The 18,986-nt window shown below is 40.6% G+C and overlaps 2 protein-coding genes across 4 annotated transcripts in view; one reads left to right on the top strand and one right to left on the bottom strand.

The window, feature by feature from the left end:
- LOC122561801 (peroxisomal succinyl-coenzyme A thioesterase-like) overlaps window positions 1-18,986 on the top strand; it is an 87,165-nt gene that overhangs the window by 63,423 nt on the left and 4,756 nt on the right. The window contains exon 13 of one of the 3 annotated variants that reach the window (XM_043713968.1): window positions 119-187. The exons of 1 other annotated variant lie outside the window; for it this stretch is intronic. In XM_043713968.1, the coding sequence (XP_043569903.1) occupies window positions 119-187 (69 nt within the window). Of the gene's footprint in view, window positions 1-118; window positions 188-8,587; window positions 8,964-18,986 lie in introns of those variants that run through there. One more of the 3 variants, XM_043713967.1, reaches the window with a different exon arrangement.
- Window positions 5,575-18,986, bottom strand: part of LOC122561802 (cephalotoxin-like protein) — a 40,054-nt gene continuing 26,642 nt past the window's right edge. The window contains exon 6 of the mRNA XM_043713975.1: window positions 5,575-6,733. Within this exon, the coding sequence (XP_043569910.1) occupies window positions 6,547-6,733 (187 nt within the window). The 3' untranslated portion in view covers window positions 5,575-6,546. The remainder of the gene's footprint in view (window positions 6,734-18,986) is intronic.

Raw genomic sequence — 18,986 nt, 5'->3', positions numbered from 1 at the left:
AAAATTAAGAATCACATCCTACTCTCTCAAGGCAAGGTTTCCACATTATTTTCTGGTGATATCATAACTGAATTCATACTCAAGATTTCACCTGGAAATATTTGGTTTTGTATCTCAGGTACACTGTGAAACCTGTTTTCAACATACCACTGTCTGACACCTCCATTGAACATGTTTTCCTGACCAGGTAAAGAACAAGGGTGAACTGAAACTATTAACCAGAATATTATTACTTTTCATGTTGCCCCTGTATTTCTGGGGCTTCTCACAAACCAATATGAAAGCAATAGGGGTGTGAACATTTCTGACACTATTTCAATGCTTACAACCTCTCCAGAGAAACAGGAAGCTTTCAATAATACTACTACTAATAAATACACTTGATAATAGTGTGACTTTATTAAAACTGCTACAATTCTCACCTTTTTAGAGCAAAAGTGTTTTGTTGTTAGAACACGACCTATGTACATGACTTTGGGATCTTTAATTGCAATAGGTTTCTTGTTCAGCTTCAGTTTCACTTGGTGAGCCAATGTGTGACAGCCACACTAGATTCCTGAAGAAGGGCTTATGCCCAAAACTTCGATTCTCCTGCTCCTTGGATGCTGCCTGACCCGCTGCGCTTTTCCAGCACCACATTTTTCAGCTCTGATCTCCAGCATCTGCAGTCCTCACTTTCTCCCAGCCACACTAGATCATGATCATCGTTGGCAAGGTCTTCTCTCATTGTGTTGCAGCATTCATGAACCAACAGATTGCATAACCATCACTTTAGGAAGATCACTAACCATATCACATTGCCTGTCTTGATACTTCTCTGGAGTTGAAGAAAATGCCAAACAGCATATGCAACCATCAGTATCGCCTAAGGAACATCTAAATATTGTTAGAAAACTGTTGCTTTCAATTAGGTTCGCTCACGAGTAATCTTCCTTCACAGCTAGGCTAGTGAGGATTCTTAGCTTTGTAAGCTGTGGAAAAATTCTTTTGATGTGTGGGTTGGGGTAGTGAAATCTTTTTGGTGTTTCATTTGGATGTATTGGTTTACTGCATACTGTCACTTTTTCAGGTTGTTTCACTGCCACCTCATTGCTAATCCTTTCTGAAGAAGTTATCACTCTTAATTACTCATCTCTTTCCCAGCTCTTGTCTCTCAGGATGACTCTAAGGGCAGCTGGAACTTGCCTCAGCAGATGCTGAATTGGTCTTAAACTCTCTACGCTGAGCTGACAGACACCAGGCAGGCATCCTGGTTCCACAAACACATCATTCTACCCTGCTCGAATCTATTCCATAATCAATGGTTTAGTGTGCTGCAGCCTCTTTTGGCATGTTGCAGGTTTTCAGTTAATGCTTTAGACTTGCTCTACTTGAGATGAGTGTGCTGACTATGATCTGGAACTCCAGACGTTCATGCTTGATATTGATTTGGACTGGCAGAGTAATCTGACCTCTCGGTACACAAATGGTGCCATCATATAGTCTGCAATTTACTTTTGAGGGGTTCATTTCTGAATCACTCTGTTGAGCCTCTTCACACAGGTTTGTGAAGGGTATGATGCTACATGACACATCAGTGACATTTTATGTTGACCTGATATTCTCATTTGCTGTCCTTCTTTCAACAGTCCCACACCCATGACTTGGCAGCATCCTGGTTAATCTTTTCTGAACCCTCTCCAATTTAATAATATCCTTCCTGTAACAAGGTGACCAGAACTGCACACAGTACTCCTGAAAGACCTCACCAATATCCTGTATAACCTCACCATGACATCCCAACTCCTATACTCAAAAGTCTGAGCAATGAAGGCAAATATGCTAAGTGCTTTCTTCACCACCCTGTCTGTGATGCAACTTTCAAAGACACCAATTCAATTGAGACAACGTTATGATACTTGGGGGACAGGCTAAACAAAGACAAGCTCAGGAATTCCTGGAGGCCTGGTATTTATCTATTGGTTCCATAAACAAACACGTTGAAATAGACCTCCCATCTACAGACCACTACCATACAAAACTGGATGTAGACCGCCCGTCATAACAGATAGAACCATTAAATTCAGGACAGATCATGACAGCACCTCATCTAGAGGCTATCAGCACTGAAGATGTCACCCAGGAAGGAGACAAAATGTTTGCAAGAAAATCATCCAGCTCGGCAAACCAACCAACAATCTCAACCACAAACTGAGTTATAGATCTTCACTAAAACCATAAACATCACCTGGATCTCTGGACTATAATCCAACAATAATTTCACTAAGTGATCGCCTCCCTAAACTGCCCAATAACTTATGAAACTAATACATCATACCCTAGCCACATGCAACTGGCCACAAAAAGACCATGACCCACTCTCATTACTATCCTTACATACAGATGAGGAAGGACACCACTTCGACTGGGACAACACATCCATCCTAGGACAGGCCAAACAGAGACATGCTCGAGAATTCCTTTAAACATGGCATTCCAACGAAACTCTATTCCAACAAACACATTGACTTGGATCCTATTAACCACTCCCTGAGAAAAATAACAGGAAATGACATCACAGACCCAAGGGAACCTAAACACAAATAGAAAGTGGGTCATGCCACCAGTGCTTCATCTGGAGGCTTGCTGATTATGTTACCTAGTATGGTAAATGTCTAAAAAAAAACAAACCTTCCAGCTCTGAGCAAACCTACATACAAGAATTGACTACAGATTAAGATATTCATCCTTAAAGGTAAATGACATGTGTGGCTTCATTGTCTAATTTTATAACATTCCTGTTAGGTGCCTCTAGACATTTTATGTTGTTAAAGGTGCTGTATATGTGCAATTTGTCATTATTTTTGCAATTTTTATTCACTAATAACGGCTGTCCATAGTGTATCACTCAATAATGAGTCATAGTATGACATAAAGAAAAGATATACTGGCGAAAATCACAAGTCTCAGCCAGAAGCTCATGAGCTCAAGTCCCACTCCAGAGTCTTGAGCACATTATCTTGAATAGCATTTCAGGGCAGGGCTGAGGAAGTGCTGTAATGTCAGAGGGATCTGCCTTCTCTGGATGACCTAGAAGATTTCGGACCATTACATTACACCAATGATTAAACTTGAAAGTGAATATCTGTTCCAAAGTGTTTTGAGCATGTCAGGAGGTCAATGAAGGAGCAATTTAAATGCTATATAATTTTTTCTTAAGTATGATAAAGTTGAAGATCACTGATTGACCCACTTCCTTATTCGTGATCTCTAATGTCCTTCCAAAAATTCTCAGCAGCATTGCACCTTTGTATGATATGATAATTGATTTCAATAGTTATCCCCAATTATCTGCCTTCTGTGGTTCTCCCATTGAGTGAAGTATATACATATACAGTACCTCGGCTTCGCCCCAAGTCAGTCGCTCAGTGAAGTATCCATAGCAAGAAGATGGGTAAAAGAACCATCCCTCAGGACACATGGACCTGGCTTTACCAGCTTCAACATCATGGCAACAAAAAATGGAAGAATTAGTCATTACAGTGATAAAAGCTATTGGATGAATGCCGACCAAAACATTGTGGATACTGTGATGAGAACTGCTGCTGTCATAAAGAGAAACAGACAGATTGGCATCGTGACCTCATGACTTACCTAATAGTAGCACTCTGATGACCAATATTTACATGATTTGGTCACATTTGAACTATGGTAATAATGATGCTTGTGAATTTCCTCCGAGTGCTCCAGCTTCCTCCCACAATCCAAAGATGTGCTGGTTAGGTGAATTGGCCATGCTAAATCGTCCATAATGTTCAGGGACGTGTAGGTTAGTGCATTAGTCAGGGGTAGGGGAATAAATGTGGGTGGGTTTTGGAGGGTCGGTGTGGGTGGAAGGGCTTGTTTCCACACTGTAGGAATTCTAAAATGATAGACACTAGCCTACCCAGGATCCACCCAGTTCTCACTTGCATGCTGCAATGTGTGAGATGTCTAGGTCCTCCTATGTCTGGATTAACAACCACACGCTAACTCCTTTTATAGCACACACAGAAGGAGCTTAAAAAAAACTTAGCACCTGATTGGCTTAAGCTAACTGTAACTTTAACCCCTCGACTGGCAATGCTGATAGCTTCTACATGAACTTAAATGCACTCTGATTCAAATGACCTCTTCAGAGTTTTAGCCTAACAATTAGAGCTATCACTAACTCCTTATTCCAAGGTAATCCAATTTCACTATATTCTCCCCTCCTCAGCATCTCCCAGGTGGTGCTTGAGAAGTAAATGGAAATGGGAAGTAACATGCATTTTTCCAAGAGCCAGTTTGCTCTTATCAGAACAAGATCAGGGTTGACCTGCACCTGTGCTCTATATTCTCCTTTACCCATCAAACATCTAGCAATGTGAGTTTTGAAAGTTCCAGTTCTCCCAGCATCTACAACCTTTGGCAGAAAAAAAATCCAGATTTCTACTGCACTTTGTACAAAATAATTTTTTTAAATTTCTGACTGAATGACATAGCCTTGGTTTTAACATCCTCCTTTGCCCTATGCTCACTCACAATATCTTCTACACATCAGCCTTATACAATCATTTTAGAACTGTAAACTCCTCAGTCAAATCGCCATCACTCTGCTAAATTCAAAAAATTGAAAACTTAATACAAACTAACCTCATATGTTTATCTCTTACTGAAACGTTGATTTTCCTGCTCCTCAGACGCTGCCTGCCCTGCTGTGCTTTTCCAACACCACATTCTGGACTCTAATCTCCAGCATCTGCAGTCCTCACTTCCACCTAGTCAATATCATTCAGCTGTGTTTGTGCTGCAGTACCTTGAAAGCCAAAGTATCTTTCCTGGGGTTTGGTTTCAGAACTGGATTAAGGAGAATTCTATGGCATTTTATACGCACATTAAGGAGCAAAAGGGTAGCCCCACTCAAGGACAAAGAAGATCATTCAAGTGGGGAACAAGAGGAAGTGGGTGAGGTCCTTAATGAGTACTTTGTATTGATATTCACCAAAGTGAAGGATATGGGCATGTCAATTTTAAGGGAGAGGTGTTGGGCATCTTTAAAAACATGGTAGATAAATTCCCAGGGCCTGATGGAATCTATCCCAGGATACTAAGGGAGACACAGGGAGATTGTTGGGGCCTTGTAAGAAATATTTGCATCCTTTTTAGCCATATGTGAGTAGACTGGAGAATAGCCAGTGTTGTTCCTTTGTTTAAGAGGGCAACAATGATAATCTAGGAAATTACAGGCCTGTGAGCCTCATATCAGGGAAATTAATGGAGAAGCTTCTTATAGACATATTTGGAAAACAATGTGCTTATTAGGGATAGTCAGCAAAGCTTTGTGCAGGGGAGGCCTTATCTCAGTTTGATTGAGGTTTTTGACGAAGATGATTGAGTAGGGTAATGGATGTTGTCTTAGATGGGCTTTACTAAAGCATTTGACAAGGTGCCTCATGGTAGGCTGGTCCAGAAGGCCAAAACACAGAATCCACAGTGAGTTGGTAAGTTGGATACAAGATTAGCTTGGTCATAGAAGCCTTGGAGGGGTGTTTTTCTTACTGGAGGTCTGTGACTTGTAGTGTTCCGCAAGGATCAATGCTGGGATCTCTGTAATTTATATACATAATTTTGATGAAAATCTGATTAGTAAATTTGCAGATGACTCAAAAATTGGAGTTCCAGATAGTGGGGAAGGTTATCAAAAGATAGAGCAGGATATAGAACAATTGGAAAGTTGGGTGGAGAAATACCAGAGTTTAACCAAGAGAAGCATGAGGTGATGCATTTTGGGAGGTCAAATGCAAGAGGAAGGTATATAATTCATGTGAGACCTCCAGGAGCATTGATGTACAGAAGGATCTTGGAGTACAAGTTCTGAGCTCTGTGAAAGTGGCGAGACAAGTGGGTAAGGTGATAAAGAAGGCCTTCAGCATGCTTGCCTTCATTGTTTTAGGCATTGAGTATAAAAATCAACCAGTCAAGTTCAGACGGTAAGAAACTTCAGCTAAGCCACATTTGGAGTATTGTGTGCAGTTCTGGTTACCACACAATAGGAAGGATGTGGAGGCCTTGTAGAGGGTACAAAATAAGTTTACCAGGATGTTGCCCGGATTGGCGTATATTAGCTAAAAGAAGAAGTTGGACAAGCAGAGATTGTTTTCACTAGAGCATCAGAAGCTGAGGGACCTGTTACAAGTATATAAAATTGAGAGGGATGGATATGGTGGATAATTGGAGTCTTAGGTCTAAGGTGAGAGGGGAAAGAGATTGCAAGGCAAATCTTTTACACAGAGGATGGCAGGTGCATGGAGTGCAGTGCCACTGGAGATGGGAGAAGTGGGTATGATTGCAATGTTTAAAAGGCAGACAGGGAATAGAGGGATACAGACCCATGTGCAGGCAGATGGAATTAGTTTTGAATTGAATCATGGTTGGCACAGACATGGTGGGCGGAAGGGCCCATTCCTGTGCATGTACTTTTCAAGTGCCATGATCTGATTTCTATGTTCTAGTTTCCAAACCTCAAGGAACTTTTCTGTCAAAATCTCAAGGATTCATCCTTCTCAAAACTGGAGGGAATTTTGAAATAAACAACACAGTTGAGAAATAACCTTGAAATTCTCTAATGCTCTCACCTGTGAATGTAATGGCAGACTCACCTGCTCTTGTACCCAGGACCATACAACTCAACAGCAAAATGGCACTGATGGCAAACTTCATTTTGTTGCTGTACCTGTCCATCAACATTAAACACATTAAATATTTGAAAAATATTACAAGTTGAGCATTCAGTTTTGGATGTACTGACCAGATTTTTTATTCTGTTAAAATTACAGCTATTAGCTTTTTACAGAAGGTTAAGGGCAACTCTGAAAATGATATTGAATCATTCTGGAATGAATTACGAACAATAAAGCAGAGTGAATAAATTGAAAAGTATACCAGACACTTGCTATTCTCACCTGTTTCTTGACAGCTAATGGCTCTTTGTTGAAGTAAGCTCACTCTGTCTTTCCGTCTTGTGGATGCATATGAGAGCAATCTCATCCTAGTTCTTATATATTGTTCTGCAAAGGACTGAGGTAAATAGGAGGAACCAGAAATAAGAAGAAACAAATAGGAGGATCACTGAAATTAAGATAGCTGACAATAAAAGGACAGTTGGCTTTCAGGGGAATTTCTACATGCATGCCATTTAAGCCAGATAGAAAGTTGAAGAAAAGCACTGTAATAATTTATATAAGCATAATAGCAATAAAATCCACACAAGCACTTTGTTAAAGATATGTGGTACCTCATGACCTTTTTCATGTCAATTGAAGATAAGCCGTTCAAAACTTTAGAAGTGTTTCTTCTGGATTCAGTGACAATGGGTGGGGTGCATTCATTTGGAAACATTAGAACTATCTCCTACAAATCTCCTGTATTGACACAGCACTGTTCCTGTCTTCTTTCCTCAATACTTTTTGACCAACAGTTCATTGGCATTCATGGTCATATTTAAAGTGTTTGTATGTTAAAACATAGATGCTGCTCATTCCAATATGAGCCAGTGAAGGGAGGGTCAGTGAAGGAGATTTTACAACAACAACAACTTGTACTTATGTAGCATTTTTAATCTCAGACCAACTCCAAGTATGGAATGGCTTTCCAGAAAATCATGGTCACATTTTCTGATTCAATTTGTGACCAGTGGATCTGTACAAGAGAAAGGAGTCTAGCCTTCTCTGACAACTGAACAACCTCCAAGGAAAACATGAGACATTCTAAGCGAGACATCTCTACTCTTAATTCTTTGGGATTTCAGATATTAGTTGGCAGTGTTTGAATTCAATTTGAACTACATGACTGGATAGATGCAATAGACAAGCTATTTCTAGCTTCCTGTGGTGTGCACAAAACACTGTTTAGTCTAACACATGATTGGAGAGTGTAGGTATTAATAGTTAATAATGGAACAGAAAACCAACTCAAGTGTCATAAATGTTTCAGGAAGAATAGAATAGATGAGAAGAATGCATTGCATTTGGCACTAATGGCTAAACGATGGCACAAATTATGATTTCTGTTGAGACAGGCAGCATGCAAAAATCTTGCAGCCCAGAATAGTCTAGTTGCTGAATGGCCACAGGTTCAATATGACGTTTGCCAGTGTTTGTGGTCCAACTAATTCCCATTCTTTAAAGTAGTTTGTCACATTTAAAAGAAGAAATTGTCACATTTAAAGTGAAAGAAAAGGGGGCTGCTTCTTGACAACCTGTGCCACAACTGTAAGCTGGCAAAATGGAGCACTAGGGTAGAGCTGTGGACCATGGATGCAGTGTTGGAGCCTTGTCATGGAGATGGAGAGCGACTCTGAAGATGATGGGAGCAGTGACCAAGGACAGAAGTTGCAGCATCTGATTTTTCCCTGACCATTCTCAATAATCCTATGTTTCTGCTTTATGGGCTTTCTGGAATCCTGCCTCTCACTTTCATTCTGCTATTTGTGGTGAGACACAAGGTGCAGATGGTGTAAGCCTGGGTCTTTTGCTTTACTAACACACCAGCGTCAGTGTAATCCATCTCTTCAATTTGATATTCTCAGATACTCAGGATCCGCCACCTTCCTAGTCACATCACACCCAGGAGGAAGAGATGGAGGACATGACCCCACCAGTGATGAGGAAGCATTGTCACTTGTTCTGACCACTGCAGTCACCAGCTCAGACTCTCAGACTACTCTCAGACTAGTGCTCTTACCTTACAATGTATTACAGAGATGGGATATGCACGTGGTGAGTCACCAAGGAAACTGGACTGCAGACAGGACAAGGAGAAAGGGTAACACATATGCTAACTCAAAACGGGCAAGGTCACATGCTAGGACTTGGCAGTTCTCCTCTCAACTTTTCAACTTTCCCCCAGTATTATACCCCAGAGCTTCAGATTGTGTCAGTGGCTTTTAAGATTGTCAATATATTCAATTCAAACTGGATTGGAAATTGGTATTTTTTTCAGAGTATAATTTAAACTGATTGGCCAAATTTGAATTTGTTTTTATCTCCAGGCAGTGAGCTTATCAAGTTGTTCAACCAGGTGTTACATACATTGTTGCCTTATTGAGAACACTTGGTGCTGCGTCCGCTAGTTCTGCTGCTTTCAACTCTCTTAAAATACACCCACATCTTCATAATGTTTAGCATGAGACTCACCTTATGTCAGTGGTGAGCCATGTATCCTCAGTCTTTGTGAGAATTCTGGTGAGTTGATGAAAACCTACACATGGATTTTCTCTGTAGACTTAAAGCCTGAAATTGGCTTCCCTGTCTGAAAAGCACAAAGGCTTTGAACGCAGGGTTCATTGTTCCTTGAAAGTGGAGTCACGGGTAGACAGGGTGATGATGAAGGCATTTGGTACGCTTGCCCTTATTGGTAATACATTGAATAGAGGAGCTTGGAGGTCAAGTTAGGCCACTTTTGGAATACAGTGTACAATTCTGGTTTCCCTGCTTTAGAAAAGATGTTGTGAAACTTGAAAGGGTTCAGGAAAGATCTACAAGAATGTTGCCAGGGATGGAGGGTTTGAGCTATAGGGAGAGGCTGAATAGGCTGGGGCTGTTTTCCCTGGAGCATTGGAGGCTGAGGGGCAACCTTGTAGAAGTTTATAAAATCATGAGGGACGTAGATAGGATGAGTAGTCAGTCTTTTTGCCAGGGTAAGGGAGTCCAAAACTAGAGGGCATAGGTTTAAGATGAGAGGGGAAAGACTTAAAAGGGACCTAAGAGGCAACTTTTTCATGCAAAGGATAGTGTGTGTGTGGATTCAGCTGCTGAAGGAAGTAGTGGAGGTTGGTACAATGACAACATTTGAAAGGCATCTGGATGGGTATATGAATATGAAGGGTTTCAAGGAGTATGGGCCAAAGGTTGGCAAATGGGAAAAGATTAATTTAGAATATCTGGTCAGCAAAGACCAGTTGGTCTGTTTCCGTGCTGTACAGCTCCATGATTCCATGTCTCATAGATTACATAGTAGGGGATAAAGATTTGATTTATTCAGTATTGTTTGCAAAATGTGTGCAGTGTGACATCTGTTAATGTTGAATGAGTAGTCTATTTGCCCTGCCCTATGGTCCTTGGAAACTAATATGCTGTAAATACAACAATCACACCTACTAAACACATACAAATATTAGGAGAAACAGTCTTATGTTGAATTAAATTAGATAACATCATCAAGTGCTATGTGACAAGACTAAGTGTCTCCTATTTCAGTCCCATGTTGCTCCATCGATCACTAACTTTAATGTCATAGTCATTTTGCCACACAGTCCTAAATGTCTGCAGCACTGAAAAAGAAACTTCAGTCCACTGAATCTAATCCATTCAATAGTATTTTGCATCAGTATTTACATAGGAAAAGGATATGGAAAATATAGACTCTTGGAAATAGATGGTGACATCTTACAAAATATTCACATTACAGAGGCGGAAGTGCTGGATGTCTTGAAACGCATAAAGGTGGATAAATCCCCAGGACCTGATCAGGTGTACCCGAGAACTCTGTGGGAAGCTAGACAAGTGATTGCTGGGCCTCTTGCTGAAATATTTGTATCATCGAAGGTCACAGGTGAGGTGCCAGAAGACTGGAGGTTGGCTAAAATGGTGCCACTCTTTAAGAAGGGTAGTAAGGACAAGCAAGGGATCCATAGACCAGTGAGCCTGACGTCAGTGCTGGGCAAGTTGTTGGCGGGAATCCTGAGGGACATGTCTCACAAACTTGATTGAGTTTTTTGAAGAAGTAACAAAGAGGATTGATGAGGGCAGAGCGGTAGATGCAATCTATATGGACATCAGTAAAGCATTCAACAAGTTTCCCCATGGGAGACTCATGAGCAAGGTTAGATCTCACAGAATACAGGGAGGAATAGGTATTTGGAAACAGAACTGGCTCAAAGGTAGAAGATAGAGGGTGGTGGTGGAGGGTTGTTTTTCAGACTGGAGGTCTGTGACCAGTGGAGTGCCACAGGATTGGTGCTGGGTCCTCTATTTTTTGTCATTTATGTAAATGATTTGGATGCGAGCATAAGAGGTACAGTTAGTAAGTTTGCAGATGACACCAAAATTGGAGGTGTAGTGGACAGCGAAGAGGATTACCTCCAATTACAACAGGATCTTGATCAGATGGGCCAATGGGCTGAGAAGTGGCAGATGGAGTTTAATTCAGATAAATGCAAGGTGCTGCATTTTGGGAAAGCAAATTTTAACAGGACTTATACACTTAATGGTAAGGTCCTAGGGAGTATTGCTGAACAAAAAGATCTTGGAATGCAGGTTCATAGCTCCTTGAAAGTGAAGTTGCAGGTAGATAGGATAGTGAAGAAGGTATTTGGTATGCTTTCTTTTATTGGTCAGAGTATTGAGTATAGGAGTTGGGAGGTCATGTGCGGCTGTATAGGACATTGGTTAGGCCACTGTTGGAATATTGTATGCAGTTCTAGTCTCCTTCCTATCGGAAAGATGTTGTGAAACTCGAAAGGGTTCAGAAAAGATTTACAAGGGATGTTGCCAGAGTTGGAGGATTTGAGCTTTAGGGAGAGGCTGAACAGGCTAGGGCTGTTTTCCCTGGAGCGTCGGAGGCTAAGGGGTGACCTTATAGAGATTTACAAAATTGTGAGGGGCATGGATAGGATAAATAGACAAAGTCTTTTCCCTGGGTTCGGGGAATCCAGAACTAGAGGGCATAGGTTTAGGGTGGGAGGGGTCAGATATAAAAGAGACCTAAGGGGCAACTTTTTCACGCAGAGGGTAGTACGAGTATTGAGTGTGTTGCCAGAGGAAGTGGTGGAGGCTGGTACAATTGCAACATTTAAAAGGCATTTGGATGGGTATATGAATAGGAAGGGTTTGGAGGGATATGGGTCGGGTGCTGGCAAGTGGGACTAGATTGGGTTGGGACATCTGGTCAGCATGGACCGGTTGGACCGAAGGGTCTGTTTCCATGCAGTACATCTCTATGACTCTATAACAGCCACCTCACTGTTCTAATCTTACTTACCAGCACTTGGCCCATAGCCTTGCATGTCACAGCATCACAAGCGTACGTCTAAATATTTCTTAAATGTAATGAGCGTTTCTGCCTATGCCACCCTTACAAGCAGTGAGTTCTAGATTCTCACCACCCACTGAGTGAAAAAACTTTCCCCACCTCATCTTACCGTAAATCTCTGTCCCACTCATTGATCCCTGCACTGAAGGGAAAAGTTCCTTCCTGTGCAAAGGAGTGAGTAAGATTTCTGTTCCTCCGAGGCATGTGTTGAATGTTATGTTTCGAGCTCCCCCAGTACGAGAACCAGTTCCTGGCTTGCAGCATCTGGCCCGGGCTTTAAACATGGCACCAAAGGCATGAAAGCTAGACAGGATCAGCTCTGACCAGTCCTTCCACCTCCCAGGTCACATAGTTCCCCTTAAAAAGTGCCAAAGAATGTAGTTGCATAATTAATGAGATGCAGAGCGAAGGATCACTTGGCAAACAAGGCATTATGAGCCACACTGAATGAAACTAGCAAACATTAACCCCACATTTTAAAGTTTCAACAAGGTTGGGAAATGTTCATTAAAGTTGTGCAAGTTCATAGTTCCTTGTACGGTGGAGTCCAAGTTAGGCAGGATAGCGAAGGAGGCATTTGGTAAGCTTGCCTTTATTGGTCAGTGCATTGAGTATCAGAATTGGGAGGTCATGTTGCAATACATTTGTTAGGCCATTATTGGAAAACTGTGTGCAATTCTGGTCTCCCTGCTATAGGAAGGATGTTGTGAAACTTGAAAGGGTTCAGAAAAGATTTAGAAAGATGCTGCCAGGGTTGGAGGGTTTGAGCTATAGGGAGAGGCTGAATTGGCTAGGGCTGTTTTCTCTGAAGGGTTGAAGGCTGAGGGGTGACTTTAGAGGTTTGTTTATAAAATCATAAGGGGCATGGTTAGGGTGAATAGCCTATGGAGTGGCGGAGTCCAAGCAGAGGCCGTAGGTTTAAGTAGAGAGAAGAAAGATTTAAAAGGGACCTAAGGGGAATGAGTTGCCAGAGGAAGTGGTAGAGGCTGGTATTATAACAACAGACATCTGGATGGATATATGAACAGGAAGGGTTTAGAGGGATGTGGGCCAAATGCTGGCAAATGGGAATAGATTAATTTAGGGTATCTGTTTGGCATGGACAAGTTGGACCAAAGGGTCTATTTCTGTGCTGTATAGCTCTATGACTCTATGACCCTGAGTGTTTTTGTAGGAAATAATGACTGTTAAAAAAAATTGTCAAAGAATTTTGGAACAAAATGCATCATAAAAATGCTAATTTGAAAAGTCCTTTTTAATATAGGATAAAATGTATAAGAGAGCATGGTTTTCGAGTTATTTGAGGAGCTCAAATGATACAGAAATCAAAAATCAATTTCTCATTGATCACCCCTGTTGTTCTGGATATCCCACCTTCCAGTGCCTCAGGTTTGCTGGAAGTGATTTGCTGAGAACTACAGGAAGGCAGAGGGTTACTGATGGTTGGTCTTGAACATAGCTCAGCAGTGCCTTGAAGGAAACTTCAGTTGAATAATTGTGGTCTTACAAAGAAAAATAGGGAGGCATTTTGTTGTTAGCTACAACTGTGGTTTTATTTTCGTGATAAGTACTTTATTATTTCAAAATTTATTTTGAACACTTTACATAAAAAAGGCAAAGCATCAATTGAAGATTTAAAAATCAAAGTATGCAAATTAATCAACATGCATATCAACATTCCTTATTCCATTTATATAAATGTTCTAATTAATCTGTTCAAAGATGCGATTATACATCTTTGGAGCAGATGATACTTGAACCTGGGCCTCTTGGCTCAGAGATAAGGTCACTACCACAGCATCATAAGAGTCCAAATAAATACATCCTTCTATATGCCTCAGCTACTCCCTGTGGCTGTGTATTTCATGGACATTTTTAATTAATCTGTTCAAATGCATTTTGATCCACTTCTAGAGGAGGTGGGACATTAATCTGGACCTTCTGGCTCACCACTGGACACCACCACTGCACTACTACAGCCCTCTTCATCCATATACAACCTTGGTACAGGATTCTTTATTACGTAGATGAGTTAATTTATGTCCACAATTAACCTCTTTAATATATGTTTAAATGATGCCCACTGAGAAAACTAGGACACTTCAACCATGTTCATGGCTTTGTATTTACAAAGTCATGATTATTGTTAATATCCAGCACCAAAAGTGATCGTCCACCTAAGACAAAGTGATTATTGATGACCTTCTATAAACCCCAGCAAAGCCAATGGCAATCAACCTGGTATGTGAATCCATTTTAAACAATCACACGCAGTCTTAGGAAAGGTCACTAGTGTAACCATAATGGAAAAGTAAATTCTATTTATAAAGTACCTCATCACTTTTCAGGATGCCCATGGCTTTTTAAGTAAAATCAACAACAACGTACATGTATGTAATGCCTTTGCTGTAGTAAACCATCCCAAGGGGCTTCAAAGGAGGGTTATCAAACCGGTTTCACAGTTTCACAAAAGAAGATACAAGTGGGTATCCTCCAGGTGTTCTGGTTTCCTCCCACAGTCCAAAAATGTGCAGGTTAGGTGAATTAACCATGCTAAATTGCCCATAGTGTTAGGTGCATTAGTCAGAGGAGACATGGGTCTGTGTGGATTACTCTTTGGAGGGTCGGTGTGACTGGTTGGACCAAAGGGCCTGTTTCCACTCTGTAGGGAATCTAATCTAATCTAAAAAAAGAACAATCTAATCAACAGCCTTAACAACACCCCAGAGGTAGATTTTAATGACCATCTCAAAGGAGGAAAGAGTTGTGGGATAGTTAGGGAGGGAATTCCAGACTATGGGGTCTTGAATGTGTTGCTGCCAATGGTATGTATAAACATACAAATTAGAAGAGAGAGCCTGTACATCATTCAGTAAGATCATTGCTGATCTGATTATGGCCTTAATACCACTTTTCAGCTTGCCCCGATGTTCTTTTGACTCTTTTGTCAATCAAGAGACTATTCACCATGTCTTAAAAATACTCAATGACCTTGCCTCCACACTCTCTGGAGAAGAAAATTCACAGATTCACAATCCTCAGAGAAAAATCCCTCATCTCTGTCTTTAATGGAAACTTCCCTTATTTTGAAATTATGTCTCCTAGTACCAGTCTCTCCCAAGGGGAAACATTCTTTCAGCAATCGTCCTGTCAAATCCCTTTACAAGTTTGAATAAAATCACTTTTCATTTGTCTGAACTTCATTAGGTACAGAGCGAAACTGTCCAATCTTTTGTCAAAAGGAAATTAGTTGAGTGAATTTTCTCCGAATTGCTTCTAAAGCAATTGTGTCCTTTCTTAAATATGGAGATTGCAACTGTACATAATACTCAAGATGTGGGCTCACAGTAGAATTGTAGCAAAACATTTCTGTTTTTACATTCCACTCCCCTTGCAAGAAACAACAAGTTAATTTGCTGTCATAATCACTTGCCATACCTGCTTACTAATGTTGTGGTTCATTTACCAGATACCCAGAACCCTCTTTACCTCAGACCTCTGCCCCCAATCTCCATTGCAGTAATATTCTTCCTGCTGAAATGAACATGTTCACACTTTCCCACATTATACTGCATCTGCCAAACCTTTGCTGACTTACTTAACCTACCTGTATTCCTTTTGGGAACTTCTGTGTCATCATCCAACTTAGTTTCCTACCAAGATTTGTGTCATCAATAAATTCGGGAACCATCTCTTTGATGGCTTCGTCCAATACAATAATAAAAGTTGTAAAAGTTAAGATATAAGTTGAAAAGGTTAAGGCATTAATACTATGGCACACCATTTGTTGCATTTTGCCAACCAGAAAATGACACATTTATGCCTTCTCCTTGTTTCATGTTCACCAGCCAGTCATTTTCTTATATGTAATAATCTTAAGTGTGGTACATCATCAAATGCCTCCTAGAAGTCTAAGAGTCTGGTGCTAGAAAAGCACAGCAGGTCAAGGAGCAGGAAGATTGACGTTTTGGGCAAAAGCCCTTCATCAGGAATGAGACTGGGAGCCTTGGGAGGGGGGTGGGGATGGGGGAGAAGGTAGCTGAGAGTGCAATAGAGGATGGAGGTGGGGGTAAAGGTGATAGACGGTGGAGCAGATAGGAAGATGAACAGATGGGATGGGTCATGTGGACGGTGCTGGGTTGGAAGGTCCTAAAAGTCTAGCATACAATATCCACATGTCCTCTTTTATCAATGTTGATTGTTATTTCCTCAAAGAATTCTACCAGAGTAGATATGGATGATATCACTTTCACAAAACCACACTGACTCTGACTGATCACCTTGAGAATTTCTAAGTTCTCTGCTATAACTTTCTTCATGATAGATCCCAGCATTTTATATTAAATTACTTAGCCTCTCATATCCCACTTTCTGTCTCCTGACTTTCTTAAATTGAGGTATGACATTTGCCATTTCTAACATCATAGAATTATATAGTTCAGTATAGGTCCATCAGCCCATTGAGCCTGTACTGAAAAAATCTAAATGGTCCCACTTTCCAGCAGATGGCTCATAACCTTGAGTGTTAAAACATTCCTAATTGAGACTATTCGAAAATCTAGAGAATTTTAGAAAATTAATTGTTTCTACTACCTCAGAAGCCACTTTTCTTTAAGACCCTGAGATGAATTCCGTCAGTATCTGGGGACCTGTCAGCTTCTGGTTTAATAGTTTTCGCAGTAAACTTCTATTGGTGATTATAATTGTTTTATGTACCTTATAAGACCATAAAACATATGAGCAGAAGTAAACTATTCAGCCCACTGAGTCTGCTCTGCCATTCATTCAGTTCGTGACTGATCTGATCATCCTCAACTCCACTTTCCTGCCTTTCTCCACAACCCTATTGTACTGATTAAAAATCTGAATATTTGGAATGACCCAGACTTTACAGCCCTCTGAAGTACAGAATTTCTTTGATTCACCACCCTCTGAGAGAGGAAATTCCTCCTCATTTCTGTTCTTAAATGAGCAGCCCTTACTGTGAGATTCTGCCCTCTGGTCCTCGACTCTCGCACAAGAGAAAACAACGTCTCAACATCTATCCCGTTAAGCCCTTAGAAACTTAAATGTTTCAGATAAGATTGCTTCTCATTCTTCTAGTACATCCTTCTTTGAGTACAGAACCAACCTACTCAATATGTCCTCATAAGAAGATTTCTCCATAGCCTAGATCAATCTAGTGAACTTCTCTGCACTACCTCCAATGCCAGGATATCTTTCCTTTGAGGGCCCAAAACTGTTCATTCTGTAGGTACAGTTTGACTAATGCTATGTATAGTTTCAGCAAGACTTCCATATTTTTGCCCTTTATTCATTTTGAAATAAGGCCAATATTCTGTGTATCTTCTGTATTACCTGCTGAATTTAAATATTAGCATTTTGTGATTTATACATGATGGAGCAATAGAATCACACAGCATGGAAACAATCAATGCATATCGAACATAATCCCGAACTAAACGCAGTCCCAACTGTCTGGTCCTGGCCCTCCAAACCTCCCCTGTTCATGTATCTATCCAAATGTCTTTTAAATATTATAACTGTATCTGCATCCACCACTTGCTCAGGAATTTCATTCCACACACAAACCATCCTCTGTGTAAAAATTTGCCTCTTGTGTCTTTTTTAAATCGTTCTCCTTTCACCTTAAAAATGTGCCTCCTCGTCTTCAAATCCCCCAGCCTAGAGTAAAGACAATTCCTGTTAACTTCTACCAGGTCGCCTCTCAACCTCCTATGCTCCAGTGTAAAAATTCCCAGCCTTTCTTCATAATTCAAACCTTCCATACCAGGCAACATCCTGGTAAGTCTCTTCTGAACCCTCTCCAGCAGATTTCTGCAGGCTTTCTCCATTCAAATAATATTCAGCTCTTGTATTCTTCCTGCCAAAGTGCAGAACCTTCCATTCTCCCATATTATATTCCATTTGTCATGATTCTGCTCACTCCCTTAACCTATCTTTATGCTTCTGTCAACTTTGCCTTCTAACTTCTTTTCATGTCCTCTGCAAAATTGATGAGAGTACATTCACTTTCCTCATCGATATACATTGTAAATAATTGTGGAACTCAATTCTTTATAGGTTGTGATCCTGAAAATGCCCACTTTATGGGTGATTAAATTTGGGTCTGCACAAGAGGTTGTAATTGAAGGAATACAGGAGTTTTAGAATTTTGGAGACCAGAAGGGATTACATAAAGTAAGACCATGGAGGGATTTGAAAACAATTCCAAAGATTATTAAATCAACCTGTTGCTGAACTGTAAATCATAATGTAATAGTCATTCAGACATAGTGTTAGGATACAAGCAGTGATGTTTTGGATGAGCTGAGCTGATGGAGGGTGCATATTAGGGTCCAAATATCCCAAGGCACCTTACAACCAATGAAACACCTAGATGTGATGGTCACTGTTAGAAAGTAGGAAGAGCTCTCACCAGTAGACAATGTACAATGACTAGATCAGATGTTTTTGTGGTGATGTTTGAGGATTAAATATTGATCAAGACACCAGGAATGACAGACCTGATTTGCCTCTAAATTATGCTCTAAGGTCTTTTGCATATACCTGAGACAGAAGGACCCTTCATTTCACATCTCATTCTCTGACAGCACAGAACTCTTTCATTCCTAGACTGCATAGTCCACATTGACTTCTGTGCATTTGGCCTGGAGTGGCACTTAAACCTCCAACTTTCTGACAACAGTACAGCCATGCATACCACTTTAATCTTGGGAATATAGATAAAAGTAATAAAGCTTTGGATGAGGGTTTCATTGATTTATGTAACCCAAATCCTTTGCTTTCTATGGTTCCTTGTCTCTCACCTTTTAAAAAATCGATTTCAACTGTATTCAAAATTAGTTGACCTCACACTTCCCCACATTGAACTC

Source organism: Chiloscyllium plagiosum, chromosome 23 (assembly GCF_004010195.1).
Source record: "Chiloscyllium plagiosum isolate BGI_BamShark_2017 chromosome 23, ASM401019v2, whole genome shotgun sequence".
Lineage (NCBI taxonomy): Eukaryota > Metazoa > Chordata > Chondrichthyes > Orectolobiformes > Hemiscylliidae > Chiloscyllium > Chiloscyllium plagiosum.
This window is presented reverse-complemented; position numbering and strand designations above follow the sequence as displayed.